The sequence below is a fragment of the Pteropus medius genome, unplaced genomic scaffold (genome assembly GCF_902729225.1).
Source record: "Pteropus medius unplaced genomic scaffold, Ma_sr-lr_union100, whole genome shotgun sequence".
In the NCBI taxonomy this organism is placed as follows: Eukaryota; Metazoa; Chordata; class Mammalia; order Chiroptera; family Pteropodidae; genus Pteropus; species Pteropus medius.
This window is the reverse complement of record NW_024349800.1, coordinates 25174455-25195696: the sequence shown is the minus strand read 5'-3', so window position 1 is coordinate 25195696 and position 21242 is coordinate 25174455. Positions and strand designations below refer to the sequence as shown.

General features: G+C 40.7%; 2 protein-coding genes and 2 pseudogenes across 18 annotated transcripts in view; 2 read left to right on the top strand and 2 right to left on the bottom strand.

Moving 5' to 3' along the window:
- Positions 1-1012: 1012 nt before the first annotated feature.
- LOC120621609 (uncharacterized) lies at positions 1013-19982 on the top strand. 8 transcript variants are annotated; one of them, XR_005658205.1, is made up of 5 exons: positions 1024-1505; positions 16041-16155; positions 17190-17261; positions 18935-18986; positions 19106-19982. XR_005658205.1 is itself a non-coding variant. In XM_039887061.1 (4 exons), the coding sequence occupies exons 1-3, from the start codon at positions 1053-1055 to the stop codon at positions 17246-17248; spliced, it is 627 nt and encodes a 208-aa protein (XP_039742995.1). In that variant the 5' UTR covers positions 1021-1052; the 3' UTR covers positions 17249-17261; positions 19106-19982. The 8 variants fall into 8 exon arrangements, 2 of the variants coding, with proteins under 2 accessions (XP_039742996.1, XP_039742995.1); XR_005658209.1 differs by lacking the exons at positions 16041-16155; positions 18935-18986; positions 19106-19982 and adding exons at positions 2751-2866; positions 14106-14192 and having other exon boundaries at positions 1013-1505; positions 17190-17267; XR_005658206.1 differs by lacking the exons at positions 18935-18986; positions 19106-19982 and adding an exon at positions 2751-2866 and having other exon boundaries at positions 1013-1505; positions 17190-17217.
- LOC120622637 (uncharacterized) lies at positions 4512-4629 on the bottom strand (annotated as a pseudogene).
- LOC120622263 (uncharacterized) lies at positions 13199-13317 on the top strand (annotated as a pseudogene).
- The window catches only part of USP34 (ubiquitin specific peptidase 34), a 210222-nt gene continuing 208583 nt past the window's right edge, over positions 19604-21242 (bottom strand). For 4 of the 10 annotated variants that reach the window (XM_039887057.1, XM_039887054.1, XM_039887055.1 and 1 more), the window contains one exon: positions 19974-21141. In XM_039887057.1, coding sequence (XP_039742991.1) covers positions 20534-21141 — 608 coding nt within the window. In that variant the 3' untranslated portion in view covers positions 19974-20533. Of the gene's footprint in view, positions 21142-21242 lie in introns of all 10 variants that reach the window. The other 6 variants (XM_039887050.1, XM_039887058.1, XM_039887059.1 and 3 more) reach the window with 2 other exon arrangements.

Below are 21242 nucleotides of genomic sequence, written 5' to 3'. Positions count from 1 at the left end.
TCCACACCTTTGGTGAAGTGTAAAAGGTAAAATCAAAACGTCCTCTTCTCCAACTATTTGTTTTGGGGCCAAAACACTTTAATGCAGTCTGTGTTCATATCTGTTGTAGCTTTTCGGAAAATGATCGAATGTAGTAGCTCCAGTAAGTAAAGAAGAAAATGTTCTCCACCAGTTAATCTCACTGATGAGCAGACCACAGGCAAAAGAACGGTCAACACCCGGTAATGTAACAGTCAGGTACTTCCACCCTTCCATTGTCATACCTGTTTTCTTTGCTAAATAAGTATTCACAGACCCCTCAGTAACACTTTCCCAATAGTTGGTACGAAGTTTTTGCTGGAAGGTGGAGATTCGTTAAAAGTCATTAATAACCACTTAATTATAAAATTGCACCAAGCTGTCATAATATGCACTTGCAATCACGTTCTTTTGTCATCTATAAAGGATCATTACAGGAATACAATGTAAACATTCCTGAAGTAAGTGGGAACTTGGTAGCTCGTGCTACTTGGACAGGTGTTGGAAAGGCGTGAGACTCGAGGTCTAGGAGAGAACCATAGTGCTCCAACTCCGAACGGACTTTCAGACTAAATATGGATATGGTGTCAAGTGCGCGCGGACAGCGAAAATAACGCGCGCAGGCGCGCTCCCTCATAAGTCGATCGTAGAGCAAAGAGGGTGATCGAGCGCTTGAGTCGTATCCCCTCCAAGACCGAACAGTTAGCGCGGCCAACGACAGCCTGGACAGGCGCTTCCGGTCAGCATGGCCAATACAGCCCTCAGGCGCGCCTGACCGTCCGCTTGCTGCCACTGAAACTAATTACCGCAGTGAGAATGGATCCTTAAGAGGAGGTGTCTCGGTCTTTCGGATGGAGACCGAGGTTTCCCCTTCCAGGCATTTCTACACTGCGGATCCGCCCGCGGGGCCCAGGGCCTTCCCAACGCCGCGACCCTGCCTTCGGGACCCTGCCCCCGGCCTGCCGGATACCCCTACTCGCCCCGCGGTTCGGAACTTTTCTCTCTCATCGCGCCTCTGAACCCCGCCCCTCGACATGCCCCCTCTTTCCCCGCACCCTCCCACTCGGGCCGGACCTCTCCCGGGCTCCCCTTCCTGGCCTCGCGGGCGCAACGCTCGCCGTCGCCTTCCGGTCACCCCTGCCCTTGAGCCCCGGCCGCCCCGTGCCGCAGGCTTTGGGCGCTCCGCCGGGGGCGCTCTGCGCGGAGCTGTGGGCGGAGGTTTCTGGCACTTTCTGGGCGCTGCGAACGGTCTAATTCTGGGCTCGGAGAACGGAAACGTCGGCGACGGAGCCGCGTCGCACCCTCTGCCGCCCTCGTCCCCAGCTCTCCGTGAGGCCGTGCCGCAAGCGCAGATGGCCGAGTGGGGCCAAGGGGACCTGCGCTGGGTCGTGGAGGAGCGGGAGGACGGGGCCAACGTGAACAACTGGCAGTGGTGCGGCCGGGCTGCGGCTCGGGGTCTCGTCCCTTCGGAGCCGCCGGGAAGGACGGTGAGGCCCCTCTGAGAACCCTCGCGCCTTGTGCCCTGGGGGCGGAACGGGCCTGGCCGGGTCTCGTGGCGCCTCCAGGTCCGCGGCCATCCCTCCGAGGGCGGGGCTTGCACAGGTGCAGAGGATTCCCTTCTCTTTCCTCAGCTGCTTTAAGGGCGGCTCGTCTGTAGTCTCAGGGCTTAGGACAGCCTTCGGAGTCTAGAGACTTGGCATCGTACCTGCACCGCCTCTGGGGCTTCAGTTTCCTCCGTTTGAAAGTTGAGTTGGGTCCCAGGAATGGCTTTGACTTACCTCTTCAACTTTGACCGTCTGTACTCTTAAGAGCTTCCCTTTTTTTCCCCCTCTCACACCCAATCCTCTTGATGTTTTTAGAAGTTAAAATGAAGCTAGAAAGTGTGTATGGGTGTGTCTGCGTGCGCGTTTTGTTTTGTGCGTAGTAGAAAGAGGAGAAATTTGGGTCTCAGCTCTGCACCGAACTTAGTGGGCCTTGGGTGAGCCCTGACTTCGAGGAGTTGAACAGGTTACCCATCCTCTTTGTACTTCATCCGAACACTAGCTTATTTCTGCCTCTCCCCTCGCTCCCCAGAGCCTCAGGAAGTGGTGCTCTTTGCCCAGCTCCTTTGAGGATTATGGTACCTCAAGGCCATTAAGATGATGCTGAGGCAAGTCCAGGGCAGAGCAAAGCCCTCAGTCTGAAAAGGGATTATTTATTGGGAGAGCCCTGGCCTGGGGCTCAGAGAAGCTGACCTCCCCTTTCCTATCCCTGTCACCATAGACACATCATGGACTTCTCTCAGCTCATTTCCACTCCCCCAAATAGGAACATTATTTGGGGAGATTGCATGAAATATGTGTGAACACACTTGATAATTTGTTTTATGATTAGAATTATTTCAGTTATTACTGCTTTTTCATAGGGTCCAGGCCTTTGCTCATCTTTTGCCAATCGGTCAGATTGCTAGGCCTCTCTTCTCCCAAATAAGGTGATGTTTTTAAGACAAAATACTACTTTACTTAGTAGTTAATAATGTCTTAAGGAACCGAGTAGGAGGATTAAAAGATATTTGGTAGAAAGTTGATTTGAGAAGCATGTTTGTAAGTTTGAGGGTGGTAGGTCTCTCTAAGCCCCTTGAGAGGGATCACGCTTATGCATGCTGAGCCCAGGCATTACCCTGAGACCCAGGCTGGGCGTGTGGTACCACTTGGGGCTTCCATTCATGACTCTGCCCTTCTGGCCCCTGGCAGGACGAAGCGGGATGCCGCCAGCTGGTCCAAGGGGAAGTTCTGTGAGTTCCTGGTGGGCATCGTTGTAGAGAGTGAGGCTGGTCACTGCCAGATCAGTGAGCTGAAGCAGTTGGAAGGTGAGGCTTCCTACAGCAATGGCAAAGGGAAGCTGATTTTCTTCTATGAGTGGAACATCAAACTGGGCTGGAAAGGTAACAGGGGCCTCAGGGGACAGGTAGGGCTGGAAGCAGCCTTGGGGCAGATTTTTTTGATTCATCATTCATTCATTCAGCAGGTATTTTTATAACTGCTCTGAAACAGGCACTTAACTGGCTCCTGAACTGGTGTTGGTAGTTCCAGACACACCCTTACCACAGGTGGAGTTCCTTATGGGACAAGCTGGGGGTTTCCTTTTCTCCCAGTACTTATAGCTCTTTGCTTTCACCTGGACTCTTGTCTGCCAGGCACCTTTGAGTACTAAAAATTCCTGGAGCTGCTGCCAAGAGCAGAGAAGGGAGACAGTTCAAGGACAACACTCTTCAGGGCTCTTGGTCAGAGATTGATTGGTTTTGTTTCAGGCCTAGATCACTGTCTGGAATGTTGTACTTGTTGAATAAATTTCTCCCATGGTACCTAGCATCTGTCAGGGTAGACAATCTATATTTAATAAATACTTGTTGAAATAATCATGAATGTGAAGACAAAGGAGAAAAGGAAGAGGAGGAGGGAGAGATCTGGTTCTAGAGGATTATACTGTCTTAAAGATTGGGCCTTAGCCCAGGAATCAGTCAGCTCCTTTCTTGAGAATTTGGATTAGAGAGAGAGCCACCCTGTAAACTGGCCTTGGGCCTCTTAGAGGCCACCTTGCTTGCTTGAGCCAGGCAGAGCCCAGGGCAGTGTTCAGCCAGGATCAAAAGTAGTCCCATTCCTGCCTTGGAGCCTTCTGGCTGGGAGTGTGCCATTAGTTGCTCCTTCTATGGCTGCTGCTAGCTAGATTACAGCAGGGTCTGGCTCCTTACACCCACTTTGCCCCTCTCCCCACAAGATAGGGGTCTGAGGGCCCAGAGGGAAGCTCATGGCCTTGCGTCCCTTCCATCTCACTTAGCTCATAGCAGCAACCAGCTCCTTTGCAGGATAAGAGCCAGCCACTCCCAGGCAGCAGCCAGAGGGCAGGCTGAATAGGGCTTGTCCTTACCCCTGGACACCCTGTGCTTTCTCAGTGAGTCTCAAAGATGGCAAGGGGGACCCACTGGGGAGGAGGGAACACTCTGGTCTTTTTTTTTTTTTAATTTAATTTTTCCCAGCTTTATTGAGTTGTAATTGACTTATTGTATGAGTTTAAGTTCTACAACATGATGATTTGATATGTTTATATTGTGAGATGATCATCACAATAAGGTTAGTTAACACACCCATCACTTCACATAGTGTTTTTATGTATATTGAGAACTTTTAAGGTTTACTTTCTTATCAACTTTCAAATGTACAGTACATTGTTCTTAACTATAGCCACCATGCCGTACATCACATCCTCAGAACTTATTCATCATATAACTGGAAGTTTATACTCTTTGTATCCTTTGACCACCTTCATGACCCTGCCCCCCAACTCTTGCAACCACCAGTCTACTCTCTCTCTTTCTGTGAGTTTGGTTTTTCTGCATTATACATATAAATGAGATCATACAGTATTTGTGGTTTCTCTGACTTATTTCACTTAGCATAATGCCTTCAAGGTTCATTTATGTTGATGCAAATGGCAGGATTTCCTTTTTTTTTTAACGCCTACAGCACTCGGTATTCCTAGGCGATCTCCCATCCAAGTATTAACCAGGCCCGACCCTACTTAGCTTCTGAGATCAGATGAGATTGGGTGTGTTCAGGGTGGCATGGCCTAGACAAGGATTTCCTTTTTAATGGCTGAATAATGTGCAGTTGTGTGTGTGTATGTATATATATTTTATACATTTATGTATCCCATTGTCTTCATCCATTGATGGACACTTAGGTTGTTTCCATGGCTATTGTAAATAATGCTGCACTGAACATGGGGATTCAGATATCTCTAAGATATGTTACTGGCAATCAGGTGTCTGCATTGTGGGAGTCAGGAGCTTGGTCCTTGGCTATCTCTCACAAAAGGTTTATGTGGCTGTCTGACACTCTGACAAAAAGTAGCAAACCGAAGTGATTTTATTGAGTAATGCAAGCAAAGTAAAGTACACTTGGAAAATAGTCCAGGCAGGCAGCTTGATAAAAATCAAGCGTGCTGAGAAATTGGGGTTCTGAGTTCTTATGGATCAGTTTCTTCTCCTTTTCTCCCTCCTATCTGGAATGGTGTGGATTTCCAGCTCCTCCCTCTGAATCGCCCTACTTCTGCCCTGGGCATGTGCAGTGTGAGTCTGCAAATGGGAGTCGTACATCTGTGCGGCGGACTTTGAGAGTAGGCACGTGCTCAGTTAGCCAACTTTGCCCATACCAGTTGAGCGCCCTCAGAGTATTGTCATATAATGGTCATCTGCCATTAACTGACTGAGGGAAAGCTATCAAGGCACCAGGCGCCACCAGGTACCTGCCTGTCTATCTAGTTTGGATATGTGTTTAATTACGATATCCTGTTGTGTATATTCTACTGGGCAGTCTTGGGGCCTCGTTAACCCTTCATTTCCCCTCTCCTTCTGGCTCATATCTACCTACCGTGTCAGATAGCATTTTCATTTCCTTTGTATATAAACCCACATGTGGAATTGCAGACTCATATGGTAGTTCTATTTTAACTTTTTTGAGGAAACTCCATGCTCTTTTCCATAGTGGCTGCACCAATTTACATTCCCACCAACCATGCATAAGGGTTCCTTTCCCCACATCCTTGCCAGCACCTGTTCTCTTTTTGATAATAGCCATTCTAACAGATGTGAAGTGATATAATGTGATATGTTTTGATTTGCATCTCCCTGATAAGTGGTGATGAGCACTTTATCACGTATCTGTCATCTATCCTTTGAATATCTTTGCGTAAATATATTTAGGTCCTTTGCCCATTTTTAAATAGGATTTATTTATATTTTGCTATTGAGTTGTGTGAGTTCCTTATGTATTTTGGATAGTAACTCTTTATCAGTTAAGGCTTGCAAATATTTCTCCCATTCTGTAGGTTGTCTTTTTCATTTTGTTGTTTCTTTTGTCGTGCAGAAACTTTTTAGTTTGACTAGTCCCACTTGTTTAGTTTTGCTTTTGTAGTTTGTGCTTTTCATGTCATATCCAAAAATCATTGCCAAGACCTAGGTCAGGGAGCTTACTACCTGTGTTTTCTTCTAGGAGTTTTATGGTTTCAGGTCATACATTTATGTCTTTAATCCATTTTGAGTTAATTTTTGTGAGTGGTGTAAGGTAGGGGTCCATTTTCATTCTTTTGCATGTGAATATCTAGTTTCCCAACACCATTTAATGAAGAGACTCTTTTTTACCTATTGAGTATTCTTGGATGTCTTGTCACATATTAGTTGACTGTATATGCATGGGTTTATTTTTGGGCTCTTGATCTTAAGCATTGGTCTATTGTCTTTTTATGCTAGTACCATACTGTTTGGGTTACTAAAGCTTTATAGTAAAGTTTGAAATCAAGAATTGTGATGCCTCCAGCTTTGTTCTGTCTCAGGATTGCTTTGGCTCTTTGGCGTGTTTTGTGGTTCCATGTGAAATTTAGGATCGTTTTTTCTACTTTTGTAAAAAATGCCTTTGGAAACTTGATGGGGATTGCACTGAATGTATAGGTTGCTTTGGGCAGTATGGATGTTTTAACACTATTAATTCTTCCAAGATATGAACATGGGATATCTTTCCATTTACTTGTGTCTTTTTCACTTTTCTTCATCACTGCCTTACAATTTTCAGTGTATAGATCTTTCACCTCCTTTGTTAAATTTATCCCTAAGTATTTTACTGTTTTTGATGCAATTGTAAATGAGATTGTTTCTTTTTCACCTAGTTTGTTGTTAGTGTATAAAAATGCAACGGATTTTTCTATATTGATTTTTGTATCCAGAAACTACTGAATTATTTATTAGTTTTAATTGTTTTTGGTGGCATATTTAGGATTTTGTTTGTAAGATAAAGTAATTCACAAACAATTTTACTTTTTCCTTTCCAATTTGGATGCCTTTTACAACTTTTTCTTTCTTGATTTCTCTAACCAGGACTTCCATTACTATGTTGAATAGGCATGGTGAGAGTGGGCATCCTTGTCTTATAATTTGGAGGAAAAGCTTTTCAGCATTTCACTATTGAGTATGATGGCTTTGTCATATATGGCCTTTATTATGTTGAGGTATGTGCCTACTCTGTCTAGTTTGTTGGCAGTTTTGATCATGAATGGATATTGAATTTTGTCAAATGTTTTTTCTGTGTGAATCGAGATGATCATATGATTTTTATCTTTATTAATGTAGTGTATCACATTTATTGTTTTGTGTATTGTGAGCTATCTTTGAATCCCAGAGATGAATCCCACTTGATCATGGTGTATGATTCTTTTAATGTGCTGTTGAAATTGATTTGATGGTATTTTTTTTTTTTGGGAGAGTCTTTACATCTATATTCTTCATCAGGGTTATTGGCCTGTAATTTTCTTTTAGTGTCTTTATCTGGCTTTAGCATTGGGGTAGTGCTGGCCTCCTAAAATGAGTTTGGGAGTATTCCATTCTCTTCAGTTTTTTGGAAGAATTTGAAAAGGATTGGTATTAATTATTCTTTAAGTGTTTGGTATAATTCACCAGTGAAACCATCTGGTTCTGGGATTTTCTCTGTTGGGCGGTTTTTGACTACCGATTCACTCTCCTTAACCTTAATTGATATGTTCAGATTTTCTAGTTTTTCTCATTCAGAATTGGTAGGTGATATGTTTCCATTTATCCATTTCTTTTTGGTTGTTCAGCCTTTTTATGGAGATAAAATTGACATATGACTTTAGTTTTGGATGTACAAGATGATTCAATATTTGTAAACATCGTGAAATGATCACTACAGTAAGTTTCGTTAACATTCATAACCATACACGTAGATTTTTCTTTTTATAATAAGAACTTTTAAGATTTACTTTTTTAGCAACTTTCATATATACAAAACAGTATTATTAAATATTGTTATCATGCTATACATTACATCCCGATGACTAACATATTTTATTAATGGAAGTTTGTACCTTTTGATGACCTTAACCCATTCCTCCCTTGCCTCTGGCAACCACTCATCTGTTCTCTGTATCTGAGTTTTTCTTTTTTTTTAGATTCCACATAGAAGGGAGATCACACAGTATTTGTCTTTCTGACTTATTTCACTTAGCATAATGTCCTCAAGGTCCATCCATTTGTTGCTAGTGGAAAAATGTCTTTCTTTTTTTATAGCTGAATAATAATGTAGTGTGTGTACATATATGTACACACACACGTATATGTACACACATATATGTACACACACACCACATTTTCTTTATCCATCATCCACTTAGGACACTTAGGTTTCTTCCACGTTTTGGCTGTTGTAAATAATGTTGTAGTGAACTTTGGGGCGCATATTAGTGTTTTGATTTCAAATTAGTGTTTTGTTTTCCTTTGGATAAATACCCAGAAGCGGAATTGCTGGATCGTATAGTAGTTCTATTTTTAATTTTTCGAGGAACCTCCAAACTGTTTTCCATAGGGGCTGGACCAATTTACATTCCCACTAACAGTGCACAAATGTTCTTTTTGCTTCACATTTTTGCCAACACTCATTATTTCTTGTCTTTTGGATAACAGCCATTCTAACAGGTGTGAGGTGATAGCTTGTTTTGATTTGCATTTCCCTGATGATTAGTGATGTTGAGGACCTTTTCATGTACCCTCTGGCCATCTGTATGTTTTCTTTGGGGAAATGTCTATTCAGATCCTCTGCTTATTTTTTAATCACATTGTTTTTTGTTTCTGGGTTATATGAGTTCTTTGTATATTTTTGGATATTAACCCCTTATCAAATATATGATTTGCAAATATTTTTTCCCATTTGGTAGGTTGCCTTTTCATTTTGTTGATGGTTTCCTTTGCTGTGCAGAAACTTTTTAGTTTGATTAGTCCCACTTGTTTAGTTTTGATTTTGTTGTCTTGGCTTTTGATGTCAAATCCAAAAAATCATTGCCAGGACCAATATTAAGGAGCTTACTGTCTGTGTTTTATTTTAGGAGTTTTATGGTTTCAGGTCTTAATTTCAAGTCTTCAATTCATTTTGAGTTAATTTTTGTGTGTGGTGGAAGGTAATGATCCAGTTTCATTCTTTTGCTCATGCTTCTCAGTTTTCCCAGAAACATTTATTGAAGAGACTGTCTTTTCCCCACTGTATATTCTTGACTCTTTGTCATAGATTAATTGACCATATAAGCATGGATTCATTTCTGAGCTCTCTATTTTGTCCCATTTATTTATGTGTCTGTTTTTATGCCAGTAACATACTGTTTTGATAACTATAGCTTTGTAATATAGTTTACTATATTACGTGTCATGTCTTCAGCTTGTTCTTTCTCACGATCACTTTGGCTATTTGGGGTCTTCTATGCACATTTTAGGATTATTCTATTTCTGTGAAAAATGCTATTGAAATTTTGATAGGAATTACGTTGAATGTATAGATTCCTTCCCCCGCCACCTTTTCTTCTCTTACCTTTGGGCTTAGTTTATTCTTTTTCTAGTTCTTTGAGTTGTGAAGTTAAGGTTCATTATTTGAGATTTTTTTCTTGATGTATGTATTCATTGCTATTAACTTCCCTCTAAAAACTTCTGCTACATCCCATAAGTTTTGGTGTGTTGTGTTTCCATTTTCATTTGTCTCAAGATATTTTAAAATTGTTCCTTTTGATTTCTTTGAGCCATTGGTTGTTTAGGAGTGTGTTGATTTCTATATATTTGTGAACTTTCCAGCTTTCCTCTTGTTATTCATTTCTAGTTTCATACCATTGTGGTTGGAAAAGATATTATAATTTCTATCTTTTTGAAGTTGTTGAGACTTGTTTTGTGGCCTAACATATGAATTACCCTATAAAATACCCTATAAAATGTTCGTGGGAGCTTGAGAAGAATGTGTTGCTGTTGGATTGAATGTTCTTTATATGTCTGTTGTTGTTGGATGGAATGTTCTTTATATGTCTGTTTGGTCCATTTGGTCTATAGTGTTGTTCAAATCTATTTCCTTATCGATTTTCTGTCTGGATAATCTTTCCATTGTTGAGAGCTGGGTGTTAAAGTCCCCAACTATTATTGTATTGCTATTTATTTCTCCTTTTAATTCTGTTAGTATTATATTTAGGTGCTTATATTAGTATATATATTTAGGTGCTTTGATGTTGGGTGCATATATACCTAGAATTGTTACATCTTCTTGATGAATTGACCCCTTTAGCATTGTATAATTATCTTCCTTGTTTCTTTTGACCATTTTTAAAGTCTATTTTGTCTAATATAAGTATAGTCACTGCTTTGGTTTGGTCACCATTTACTTGAAATACCTTTTTTAATCCCTTCACTCTTACTTAGTTCATGTGTATCCTTAAAGTTAAAGTGAGTCTCTTATAGGCAGCACATTGTTTGATCTTGTTTTTTTATTTTGTTTTAATCCATTCAGGAATTATGTATCTTTTGATTGGATAACTTAATACATTTATGTTTAAAATAATTATTGATAAGTAAGGGCTTACAATTGCTCATTCTGTTAATTGATTTCTGAGAGTTTTGTAGCACCTATGTTCCTTGCTTCCTCTCCTGCCATCTTCCTGCGTGATTTGATGCCTTTTTGTGGTCCTATGCTGTGACTCCTATTACCTTTTAATCTTTTGTGTGTCTACTACAGGTTTTTCTTTGCGATTATGTTGAGGATAACATAAAAAATATTTATAAACTCCTATTTAAACTGATAACAACTTTGATAGCATATAGTAATTTTTTTCTCACATTTTAGGTTATTGATATGATTTACTTTAAATGTTATAATTTAATTGTTTTTACCTGATTTAACTGATGTTACAATTTACTTTAAAAATTAAAAAACAAATATTAAAAATAACCATAAGTTACTGTACATATAAGTTATGGTTATTTTTAATACATTTGTTTTTTAACTTTTAGAATTGTAAGTGAATTATGCACCACCATTGCAGTATTAGATAATCTGACTTTGACTACGTATTTATCATTACCATTGTTTTACACATTTGTATTTTTTTGATGCTAATTAGCATCTTTTTATGTTAGCTTGAAGAACACCCTTTAGCATCTCATAGGCAGGTTCAGTGGTAATGAACACTCTGAGCTCCTTGAGAACATTTTTACCCTTAATTTCTGAAGGACAGCTTCGCTCGGTGTGGCAGTTTTGGTTGGCAGTCGTTTCTTTCAGTATTTTGAATATCTCATCCCACTCCTAGCCGATAAGATATCTGTTGAGAAATCTGCCTATTGTCTTATGGAAGCACTCTTGTATGTGACGAGTCACTTTTCTTTTGCTTCTTTCAAAACTCTTCGATTTTTGACAGTTTAATTATGTGTTGATGTAGCTCTTCTTGAGTTCAACATATTTGAGGGTATTTTGGGTTTCATGAATCTGGATTTTAATTTCTCTGACCAGGTTTGGGAAATTTTTGACCATTATTGGTTTAAATAGACTTTCTGTCTCTTTTTTCTATCTCTCATCCTTATGGGGTTTCAATAATGTATATATTGTTTCTTTTGATGGTATTCCATAAATACTGTAGGCTTTCTTCACTCTTTTTTATTCTTTTTTCTTTTTATTCCTCTGGCTGGATAATTTCAAATAACCTATCTTCTAGTTCACTAATTCTTTCTTCTGCTTGCTCAAGTTAGTTGTTGAAGCTCTATGTTCAGTTTTTCAGTTCTTCAGTTCAGTCATTGTTTTCTGCAGCTCTAGGATTTTTTTCAATTGATTTTTAATGGTTTCTATTTTTTCAACTTCTCTTTGTTCATGCATTGTTTTCCTAATTTTGTTTAGTTGTCCGTGTGATCTTGTAGTTTAATAAACTTCTTTTATTCTGAATTCCTAGTCACATAGTTTATAGATGCCCATTTCTTTAGGGTCATTTATTGCAGCTTTATTAGTTTCCTTTGGTGTTGTATGTTTTACCTGATTATGCACCTCGATTCCTTACATTGGTGTCTGCCAGTGTAAGTGGTTCCTCTGCCAGACTTTACAAGTTTGTTTCATCAGAGAAAGACCTTCACCATTCAGCTAGCTGAGCAGTTCAGCCAGTAATGTCCATAGTTTGGTGGGGCTTGCTGTCAAGATCTCTAGTTGGGTGGGGTTACTACCTTTGCTTTGAGGTTGGGTGGGTTGTCGCTGGATGGGGTCCATGTTCGAGCAGGGCCAGTGGGTCAGCTCCTTGACTGGGTGGGGTTTCTGGCTGTGCTCCATGGTCACATCAGCTTCTAGCTGGGCTCTGCAATTACCTTTAGTCAAATGGGATCACTGGCTGTGTTCTCCATTAGGGTACTGCCACTGATTGGACTTTGTGATTGGGTAGGTCTGTGGGCTGGGCTCCACATTCACTCCTGGTTGGGTAGGGTCTCAGCTTATGCTGCCTGGTCAGATGGTGCTGCTGGCTGGATTCTGTTCGGGCGAGGCCATTAGGCAGGGCTTTGTGGTTGGACCTAGCTTCAGGCTATGATCAGATGGGCACACAGACTGTGCCTTTAAGTTGGGCAGGTATGCAGGCTTGCCTTCGCAATCAGGAAGGCTGCTGGCTGTGCTCCACTATTGAGCAAGGTCCCTTGCACGGCTTTCTGGCAGTAGGTGCCTCCAGCAGTTGGGTGGGGTTATTGGGCTCTCTGTCAGGATGAGGCTGTAAGCTGTGTTTAGCAGTCAGGCAGGGCTGTAGACTGGGCTCTGAGGCTGCTTAGGGTCACTATTCAAGATCTCTGGTGATGTGGGGCTAGAGGCTATGTTCAACAGTTGGGCAGGGCTGCTGGTTTGCCTCCCTGCCTGAGTGGGGCTGTAGGCAGGGCTCTGTGGCTGTCCAGGTTCCATGGTTAGTTGGACTGGAGGCTGCACTCAGCAGTTGAGTGGAGGTGCAAATTGCTTCCTTGCCTAGGTGGGGCAGTAGAATGGGCTCCATAGCTGGCTATGGATCATTGACTGGGGACCCAAATCAGGCAGAATTTCCGACTGAGGTCCCTAGCCAGATAGGGCTACCAGCTAGGCTCTGCAGATGGGCTATCAGTGGCTAGGATCTCTGCCTATGCACTGCTGCAAGCAGAAATGTGGCCTACCAAGACTTGAGTGCTGGTTGCTGAAAGCCCTGCCCCCCACTCCATCTCTGACTCCTAATGGTCCCTGGACCCTGTGAGGCAAGTCCAAAGTGGGCCTCCCAGAAAGCATCCACAATTATGGGGGACCCAGATGTGCACATTGTGTTTTCTCACTGGAGAAAGCACAGTGGAGTCTACAGCCATGCTGCCCTGAACAAGCCTGATCCCGTCTGATCTTGGAAGCTAAGCAGGGTCGGGCCTGGTTAGTACTTGGATGGGAGACTACCTAGGAAGACCAGGTGCTGTAGGTGTAAAAAAATAAAAAGATAAGGGATTGTAAGCTGACAAGGTCCTTGCAGTCTGTGAGGTCAACCAAGGGTTGCCTTGCCTAAAAAAAAGAAAAAAAAGGCACAGCGGAGCTCTTTCAGTGCAACTCCGTGCTGGCCTTGGGGAGGGGCAGTTTGTTCAGAGTCCTCTTACCATTATAACGCAGTCCTTCTCTGTCTCTGCTTCAGCCTCACCTCTGGGTTCTGGGATTTTCACAATTGTGTCTTATCTGTGGAGAGCTTTTAGTTGTCTTGTGAGGGGGACTAAAGTTGGGAATAACCTATGTTGCCATCTCAATGTTATCTCTGAAATCAATACTCTAGTGTTCAAAGAAACCCAGCTGTATGGAGTCTACACAGAACTTCCCCAAGCCAAGACATCCTTCCCCTCACTCATGATCAGAACTCACTTGTCTCTTTTTTTTGTTTCCTTTTGTGACTTATCAAGATGGCCTTTTATCCTGCTTTGACATAAATAATATTGAGGGATGAAAAAAGAAACATTGGTTACAGACCCACTTACTCCACTCTCATCCTTCCACCTGGTCCCTGATTTGGGGTGGCTCTACCCCTGCTTTTCTCAGTTTCTTACCTCTTCTTGTGGGTCAGGAGAACAGGGTCACTTTAGGTACCGGTGTGGTGGTAAAACCCTGAACCAGCCTTGCCAGCTTTGGTGGCACCCTGTGAGGTGGCACCCTATTCAGTTATGCAGGGCAGTTTTGAATAAACCAGTTTTTACTTTGTAATTGAAAAACACATTTTGCTCATTTTAGGTATAATTAAAGAATCTGGTGCAAAAGCACAAGAGATTGATTGAAATACCCAACTTTTCTGAAGAAAATGAAGTAGATGACACTGAGGTGAAGTATTTTCTTTTAAATCAAGCTGTAAGTGTTGAGCATTTAAACACTTTATTGGACTGTGATTCCTGTGCTATAGTTTTGGTGAGTCATAGAGGGCTCATTTGCCAAGGATTGCTGTACTGTGAGGGCAGCAAGGAGTGTGGAGCAGAGTAGTATAGGAAAGAGTAAGCAGAGGAAGCCGTAGACTGCCGCCCAGACCAGGTATAGGGCCTGGGGAGGTGACTGCACCCTGTGTGGCCTCCTTTCCTGTTAATTAGGGTTAATTTATCCTTGAAGAGTATTGTCAGATAACTGTAACAGTGTATGTACTGTAAAGTGCCCGGGCAGCACACACAGCTTGGTGAATGGGATTTTGTTTCTCCTCCCTTGCATCTTTGCTGTTTCTCTTTGATAGTGAAAATTCTCAGCTTTTAGCTGTGATCTCCCTTGGTTATATTATGTTGTATTTTTTTCTCGTTTGTTTTGTTCTTAACTAATTAGTATGTGTTGCTTTTGACTGGCTCTCCTAGTTCTCTTGGGAAATTGAGCCTGTGTAACTCAGCCTGGTTTTGTTAGTGCCTTCTCTAAGCTGAAAGCTTCATTCTGGAGAGAGATCATTTATTCAGCAGCTATATTTTCCAAACCAAATAGTTTGACAAAGGGTCTTTTTTGATTTGTGGAACATATTCAATATGAAGGCTTTCAAAGATATTAAACCTAGATCATACTGAGCAACATATTTATGACTCGCCTTTATTAAAGGTTGTAAAATGCCAGAAAAGTGGGGCTGTCTCAGACCTATCTTCAGGTATGTGGTTATACTCAGGGGCTGTGATTTCACTTTGCAATATTTGGATCTATCAGCTGCGTAGTTTTCTATCAGTAAGTTAAACTGGTCTTTTAGATTCAGTACTTGGTAACACTATAGAACAATTCTTTAGATTGGAACTGGGACCTAGGACAAGGCCCAGCTCAGCTAAATCATAGGGACACTAAATGATTTGACACTTTTTTTTTTCACTCTGATAATACCACAGAGGCATTCCAAAGCATTTTGATCCTTCTTTTCCTGTCTTCTCCAGTCTCCCTCCTCTTTCCTCCTGTCCCTTCTCTCCCTTTTCTTCCCTTCCTTCTTCCCCTCCCCTCCTTCCCTCTCTCTTTTCCCTTTGCCAACTCTCCTCCCTGCCAAACGTGTAACTCAAGGCCATGTTATGTGGGAACTTGTTTTCCCACATAACACTGGCTTTGGGGTTCTAGACCAGCGCTGTTCAATAGAAATATAATGCAAGCCACATATGGAATTTAAAATTTTCTAGTAGCCATATTAGAAAAGTTAAAAGAAACAGGTAGAATTAATTTTAATAATATTTTTATTTAAGCCAAATATATAAAAATACCATTTTAACATGTAGTTAATATCAAAATTATTACTTTACATTTTTTTTTTTTGGTACTGAGTCTTCCAAGTCTAGTATTATTTTACATTTTATAGCACATCTCAAATCAGACCAGCCACATTTCAAGTGCTCAATAGCCACATGCGGCTACCATACTGGACAGCGCATTTCTAGACCCTGATAAAAGCCATGGACTACATCATCAATATAATACATAAACATATAAAATTTTGTATGCAAGTTAAATGATTCACATTCTAAGAAGTCCATTCAAGATTTGGCCATCCTAGTCAGTGGAGCTTTGATGAAAAAACCCTTACATCTTCTCAAACTGTAGGAAAAACCCTGCAACATCTTATAGCTACTTTTCTCTCATAATCGACAGTTCTTCTCTCATCCCTTATGTCCCAATGTTGTAAGACTATATCAAACCAGATTTTTCCTAGGTTTGTATTTTTCTGATTTGTAGGTGAACATGAGTAAAAAGAAAGGAGATGGGGATATATTGAAGGATCTTATGAAAGCTGCAAGCACCACCAAGGTCAGGGATGTCTTTGGAGATTACCTGAAGGCACTTAAGACAGGTAAAGAAGGCACCCCTTCTGAACCAGAGGGTCCCTTTTCTATTTACCCAAGTTATGCTCTGTACTGTAGTCTAGATTCCCAGGGTAGGCTGATGTCTAAGGTTCCAGAAACAACTTTTTATGCTGCAGGATAAACTGTAGTCTGGAGGTTGAGAGCCTGCCGCAAGTAATGCCATAATTAGTGATTATCAGTATCATACATAGCATGAACCATTTTGCCTACAGAATTGTTAAGTTTTCTGGAATGATAATCAGTCATTTGTATAATTACTTAACATGTGTCTTCCCCGCTAGTGTATAAGCTCCATGAGGGCATGGAAGGTGTCTTATTTGCTGCTTTATCACCAGCGTCTAGCACAATGCCTGGCACGTAGTGGTGCTTGATAAACCTTTGCTGAATCGAAGTAACTGCAGGTATTACAGGTGTAGTTGAGATTTACCTAGGTAATTCCTACACTGTGTAGAAGTGAGGTTACTTATTGTTTTCTTCCCTAAATTAGAGAAGTTACTTACCAGGCAAAATGGCCAACAGGGCCTGTATGTCTGTACATCATCCTTGGACTCTGTTTCGTGTCTAGGTGTTGGCATAAATGGGTTTAAGGTTGCCACTTTTTCCATGAGACCACACATATGACTGGCCCACAGGTTTTTGAATACTGTGAGGCCAGGCTTTGTGAGATGGTGGTGATGCAATGAGTGTGTCTAGTTTCGACAGTAGGTGAAGACCGTAAAGCTATTAGTAGTTGGTTGTATAAAACAGCTTTTTGGAAAAGGACATTTGAAATTTTTGCTATTTTATCGAAAACTAAGTAAAAATGAGGCATTTGAAAACAGAATAAAAGGCATTTGTTGCTGTGGAACTCATGTTAGTTTTATATGCAACATGGAATGACCTTGATATTCTCAAAATAACTTAGGAATTCTTTTTATAAATATCAGTTTCATTTTCTTATATGCTGTTTTGGGTTTTCTGCCTATTTGTGCTGAAAAGGAAGAAGTTCCGTATTAAAACCATTTCCCATGTTTCTTTGTAGAATTTACAGTGGGAATGATTTTACCAACAAAAGCTACGGCAACCCAGGAAACTGAATGAGAGCACCTTGCAGGTAGGATGTCTGTCTGGTGGCCAATATGTAGGGAAGGGGAAAGGGTAAGCTTAATGAGAATGGTTTAAAGCTCTCAACAGCCTTTTGATGATGGAAAACTGTAAATGATAGCCAGTTAATTCACCCTTGCATTCTTTCATTCTTGGGGAAAATGATGAAATGACACTTCTTGATGGAAGGAAATGTAAAAACAGGCCTTTTTTGTGGGCTGAATATTGAATTTAGTTCAATAAAGGCACTGTTTGGTAGGCAACAGATTACAAAACCATGTGACTTTTGGGGTTCACATACCACAATAGAAAAACCTCTTGATTGCAGCTCCGTTTCCAAAATAAAGACCAGGATTGGTGGCACTAAAGACTTTTCATGCTATTTCCATGTGTCTGGAATGGGTAGTGTAGAATATGGGCCATTTTGGTGTTTTATTCAGACTGGAAGGCAGTTTTAAGATCTAAACAGCATATTATCTCTTGGCATCCTAATTAGCCTTTGGAACCTCTTATTGAGATTCAGGCCTTGTCTCCAGTATCATTCATTGGGTGTAAGGATTCCCACTGTGGCGCTGCACATGACAGATTGTTTGACACAGCTGTAGAGCAGCTGTACAATATCTTCACTGTGAAAGATGTTAAGTAACTTTTCAAGCTAGTATCTTAAATGCTGACATTTGGGAAAAATGTACCACTAGAGCTGGTTTTGGGTTTCTCTTATGGCCATGTTTTTCTGATTGAGGGGGTCTAGAATTGTGGTGATAGAAGTCCTTAGGATAGCTTCTGAAAAATTTGAGGGGGGGAAGATGGGCATTTTGGGGTGAATATATCAGCATTTAGGGGATACATTAATTGATTTAGTTTTCTCCCTCTGCAAGGAAGAGAAAGAAGAGAAAGCTGTAAGAAAAGCTACATATTTAGGATTAAAGAAAACCATAATAACTGTTATGTTATTTTACATTTAGGTTAAAAAGGTGCTGAAGTAACATGTCTACTATGTTTTGCTTGGTTAGTTGGTGCAAAAATTTTCTAACTCTCCTGCCATATTAGAAGCTGAAAAGGGAGGGAAATTTCAAATGTTTGATGGGACCATCCACTGGTGAATATATAGAATTTGTTAAGTAATCTTACAGTTAAATAAAAGCAAGCCGGGAATTGACTCGTTTCCATTAACATTGCTTTTTTAATCAATGTTTTTAATCAATGATGTTTTTAACTTGAAATTTTTTGTGAGCTTACAGAAACCTGAGAACTTCATTAATTTGGTTACAGAGCAAATAAAAAATGTTATATATACTGATAAAGGCGTGCTACGGTTTCTTAGTAATTGTGCAAATGCTTATGATTTTAGAAGAAACAAGTATAATTCCTCCCAACTCTTGGTCTAGAACATTCAGCTTTCTGCCACCTACATCACTGGTATCTGCATTGCCAAATGTCAGTTGCCTCACCCTTGACATCAGCTCTGTTCTGGTTACCAGTGTATTGACACTTCTTGATGTTAACTGTCATGGACATTTTGGCATTATGGACAATGGTGCTGCCATAAAACTGGAAGATGGGACTATATGTTGTTCATGGATTCTTTTTAAGTACATAGGAGTTTTACTGAAAGGTTTGGTGTTGCTCTGTGTAGGAAGTTTTAAAAAGATATTTTCAGTGGAATTTCCCCTTTGTTTTCAGTTAAGAAATAAAAAGATCATCATGAAATGGAGATATAGGAACTGGCCAGAAGGTATGTTTTCAGTTAGTACCCTTTGTTGAGTCCAAAAACACTCAAGCTGCCCCCTATGAAAAGCAGGTAGTAGTACTTATAAATTTTCCTTTTCATAATGCTTCCTATTTTTCTTCCAGAACACTATGCAACAGTTGCACTGCATTTTGTGCCTACTCTTGGACAAACAGAATTACAATTGGATTGTAAAGGAATTCCTGTCTGTAAAGAAGAGAACATGAAATTCTGTTGGCAGAAGCAGCATTTTGAAGAAATAAAAGGTTTACTTACTGCAGCTGACCACCTTAAGTGGTCGAATGAGTTAAGATTTTATACGGACATTACTTTTTGTAGAGTTCACTTCTTATTTAAAAAAAAATTATAATGGATGAAATCCTTGAACTTTTATAGAACTTAATGCATTGTGTGAGTCTTTACTAAGATAAAACTTTGCATTGATTTAGAAGCAAGCAACTGGAAATTAAGTATTAACCTTACCTCCTCCCATAGATGCTCCTCTGGGAATAGTGAATCCCTTAGTACAGACAGCTGACATTTCCCAGGCTAAAGCGTGTCTTTGTAGCAAGCAAGCTTTCAGCTACAGTTTTAGTTCAGGAAGACAAAAAATAAGTGGCATGTTGATATCATTTCTTTATTTTACTTCCGGATTTTTAACGAAGGTAGCTCCTGGTTGTGCAGCAGTGTGGCATGTTGCATTTGGAAGCATGTTGAAGTGAGGGTGAGTTGGCTGTATTATGCTTCTCTCTGCAGCAGTTATGCACTTCAGGGTGGAAAGGATGGAAAAGTCTATGGGAATAAGTTAAGTTTTGGATTGCCATATCATTTCTAATAGAATAAATGGTAAGTGCTTTGCCCATTCACAGTTTTCTCATTACTTTCATCTGAGAAGACTGAAGCAACATATGTAAAAACAAATGAAAAGTCATCACAATCAGTTTAATTAAGTGCACAGAATAGCAATCAGTCATGTCAATAAAAATAAAACAATTATTTTTACATCAAGTGTGCTTTATTTCCTCCACAGGTATTCTGTTAAATAAAGCACCATTTATATACTGCCAGGCCACAGCTAAAGAGGATTCTTTACAGAATCAAATTTCTTGTGGTTGTTCCGTATACAAGTAAACTTAATTTTGATAATAAGAACCACAGCGATCGGAGGCAATCTGCCTCTATTATAAGGTACAAAACTGGCACAGAGGACACCATATTATACACAGTAAAAATGCTGTAAGTTTAAATTACATTGTACAGGGCCAGGGAACCCTGTTCCTCCCAGACAGCCATATTAAATGAAAGCCACTACAGTGAACTCTTAATTACATAAAACATATCCATTATCTGATTGCCCTTTAGAAATGATACTGAAGATGCAAATTTTTTCATCTGGAGTTCTGCCTGACCAAGAATTAAGCCTATAAATCTATCTTGCCATTCAAGCAGAGAGCACTGGACAAACTGAAGCACAAAAACAGAAATGAGCAAAACTTATACAAACAGCATTGGGGAGAAGGGGGACCTTAAAAGTAGACATGCTACATCTAATGTCAAGAAGCAGCTTGGTTTCCTTTGCCAGATATCCTCGTGACCACGTGGATCGTAGACTCAATGGTCCTACACAGGGTATCTAAAATGTCGTGTTGCTGCATGTTACTGAAGAGTCCTCTGGAATGGCCACAGCTGAGCGATAAAGCAGCCTCCGGGTCCTGGGAGGGCAAAGCTTGACCATCACAGCTTCTCAAGTCAGCTAAGTCAGACAGAACTGCAGAGATAGAAGTAGAAGGGAACTCGGATTCTTCCTCAGCTAGGTTAGAATCCTTGGAACAGTGGAGGTCTTTAAATTCTTTACAATCTTCAAATCTACCATTGTTGGACTGTTCTTCTGCATGCTGTGACCTGATATTTGACATGTCTTCTGAAAATGAAGATGGAACTTCCATTCGGTATTCTTTAACAGAGCTATTTTCAGGGGAAGGAAGATCTTGCTCAGTTCCTGGATCAATAATTGAGGAGTCTCTGGTCTCATTGTCTGACGTGCTAGTTGGGGTCAGGACCTCCCTGGTTTCTGTTTTCATGTCACTGATGCAGCTGTCTACAGTGTGCTCTTCATCACTGCTAACACGCCTTCTTTTAACAGGAGTTGCCCCCTCATCATCTGTGAAAAACATCAAAACAGACTTCTCTGAAAGGAGTCCTTAATTTCATACTGGAGGGGATTGTGGGAAATTTCCTTTTTAGCATTTATATTTAGGAGGC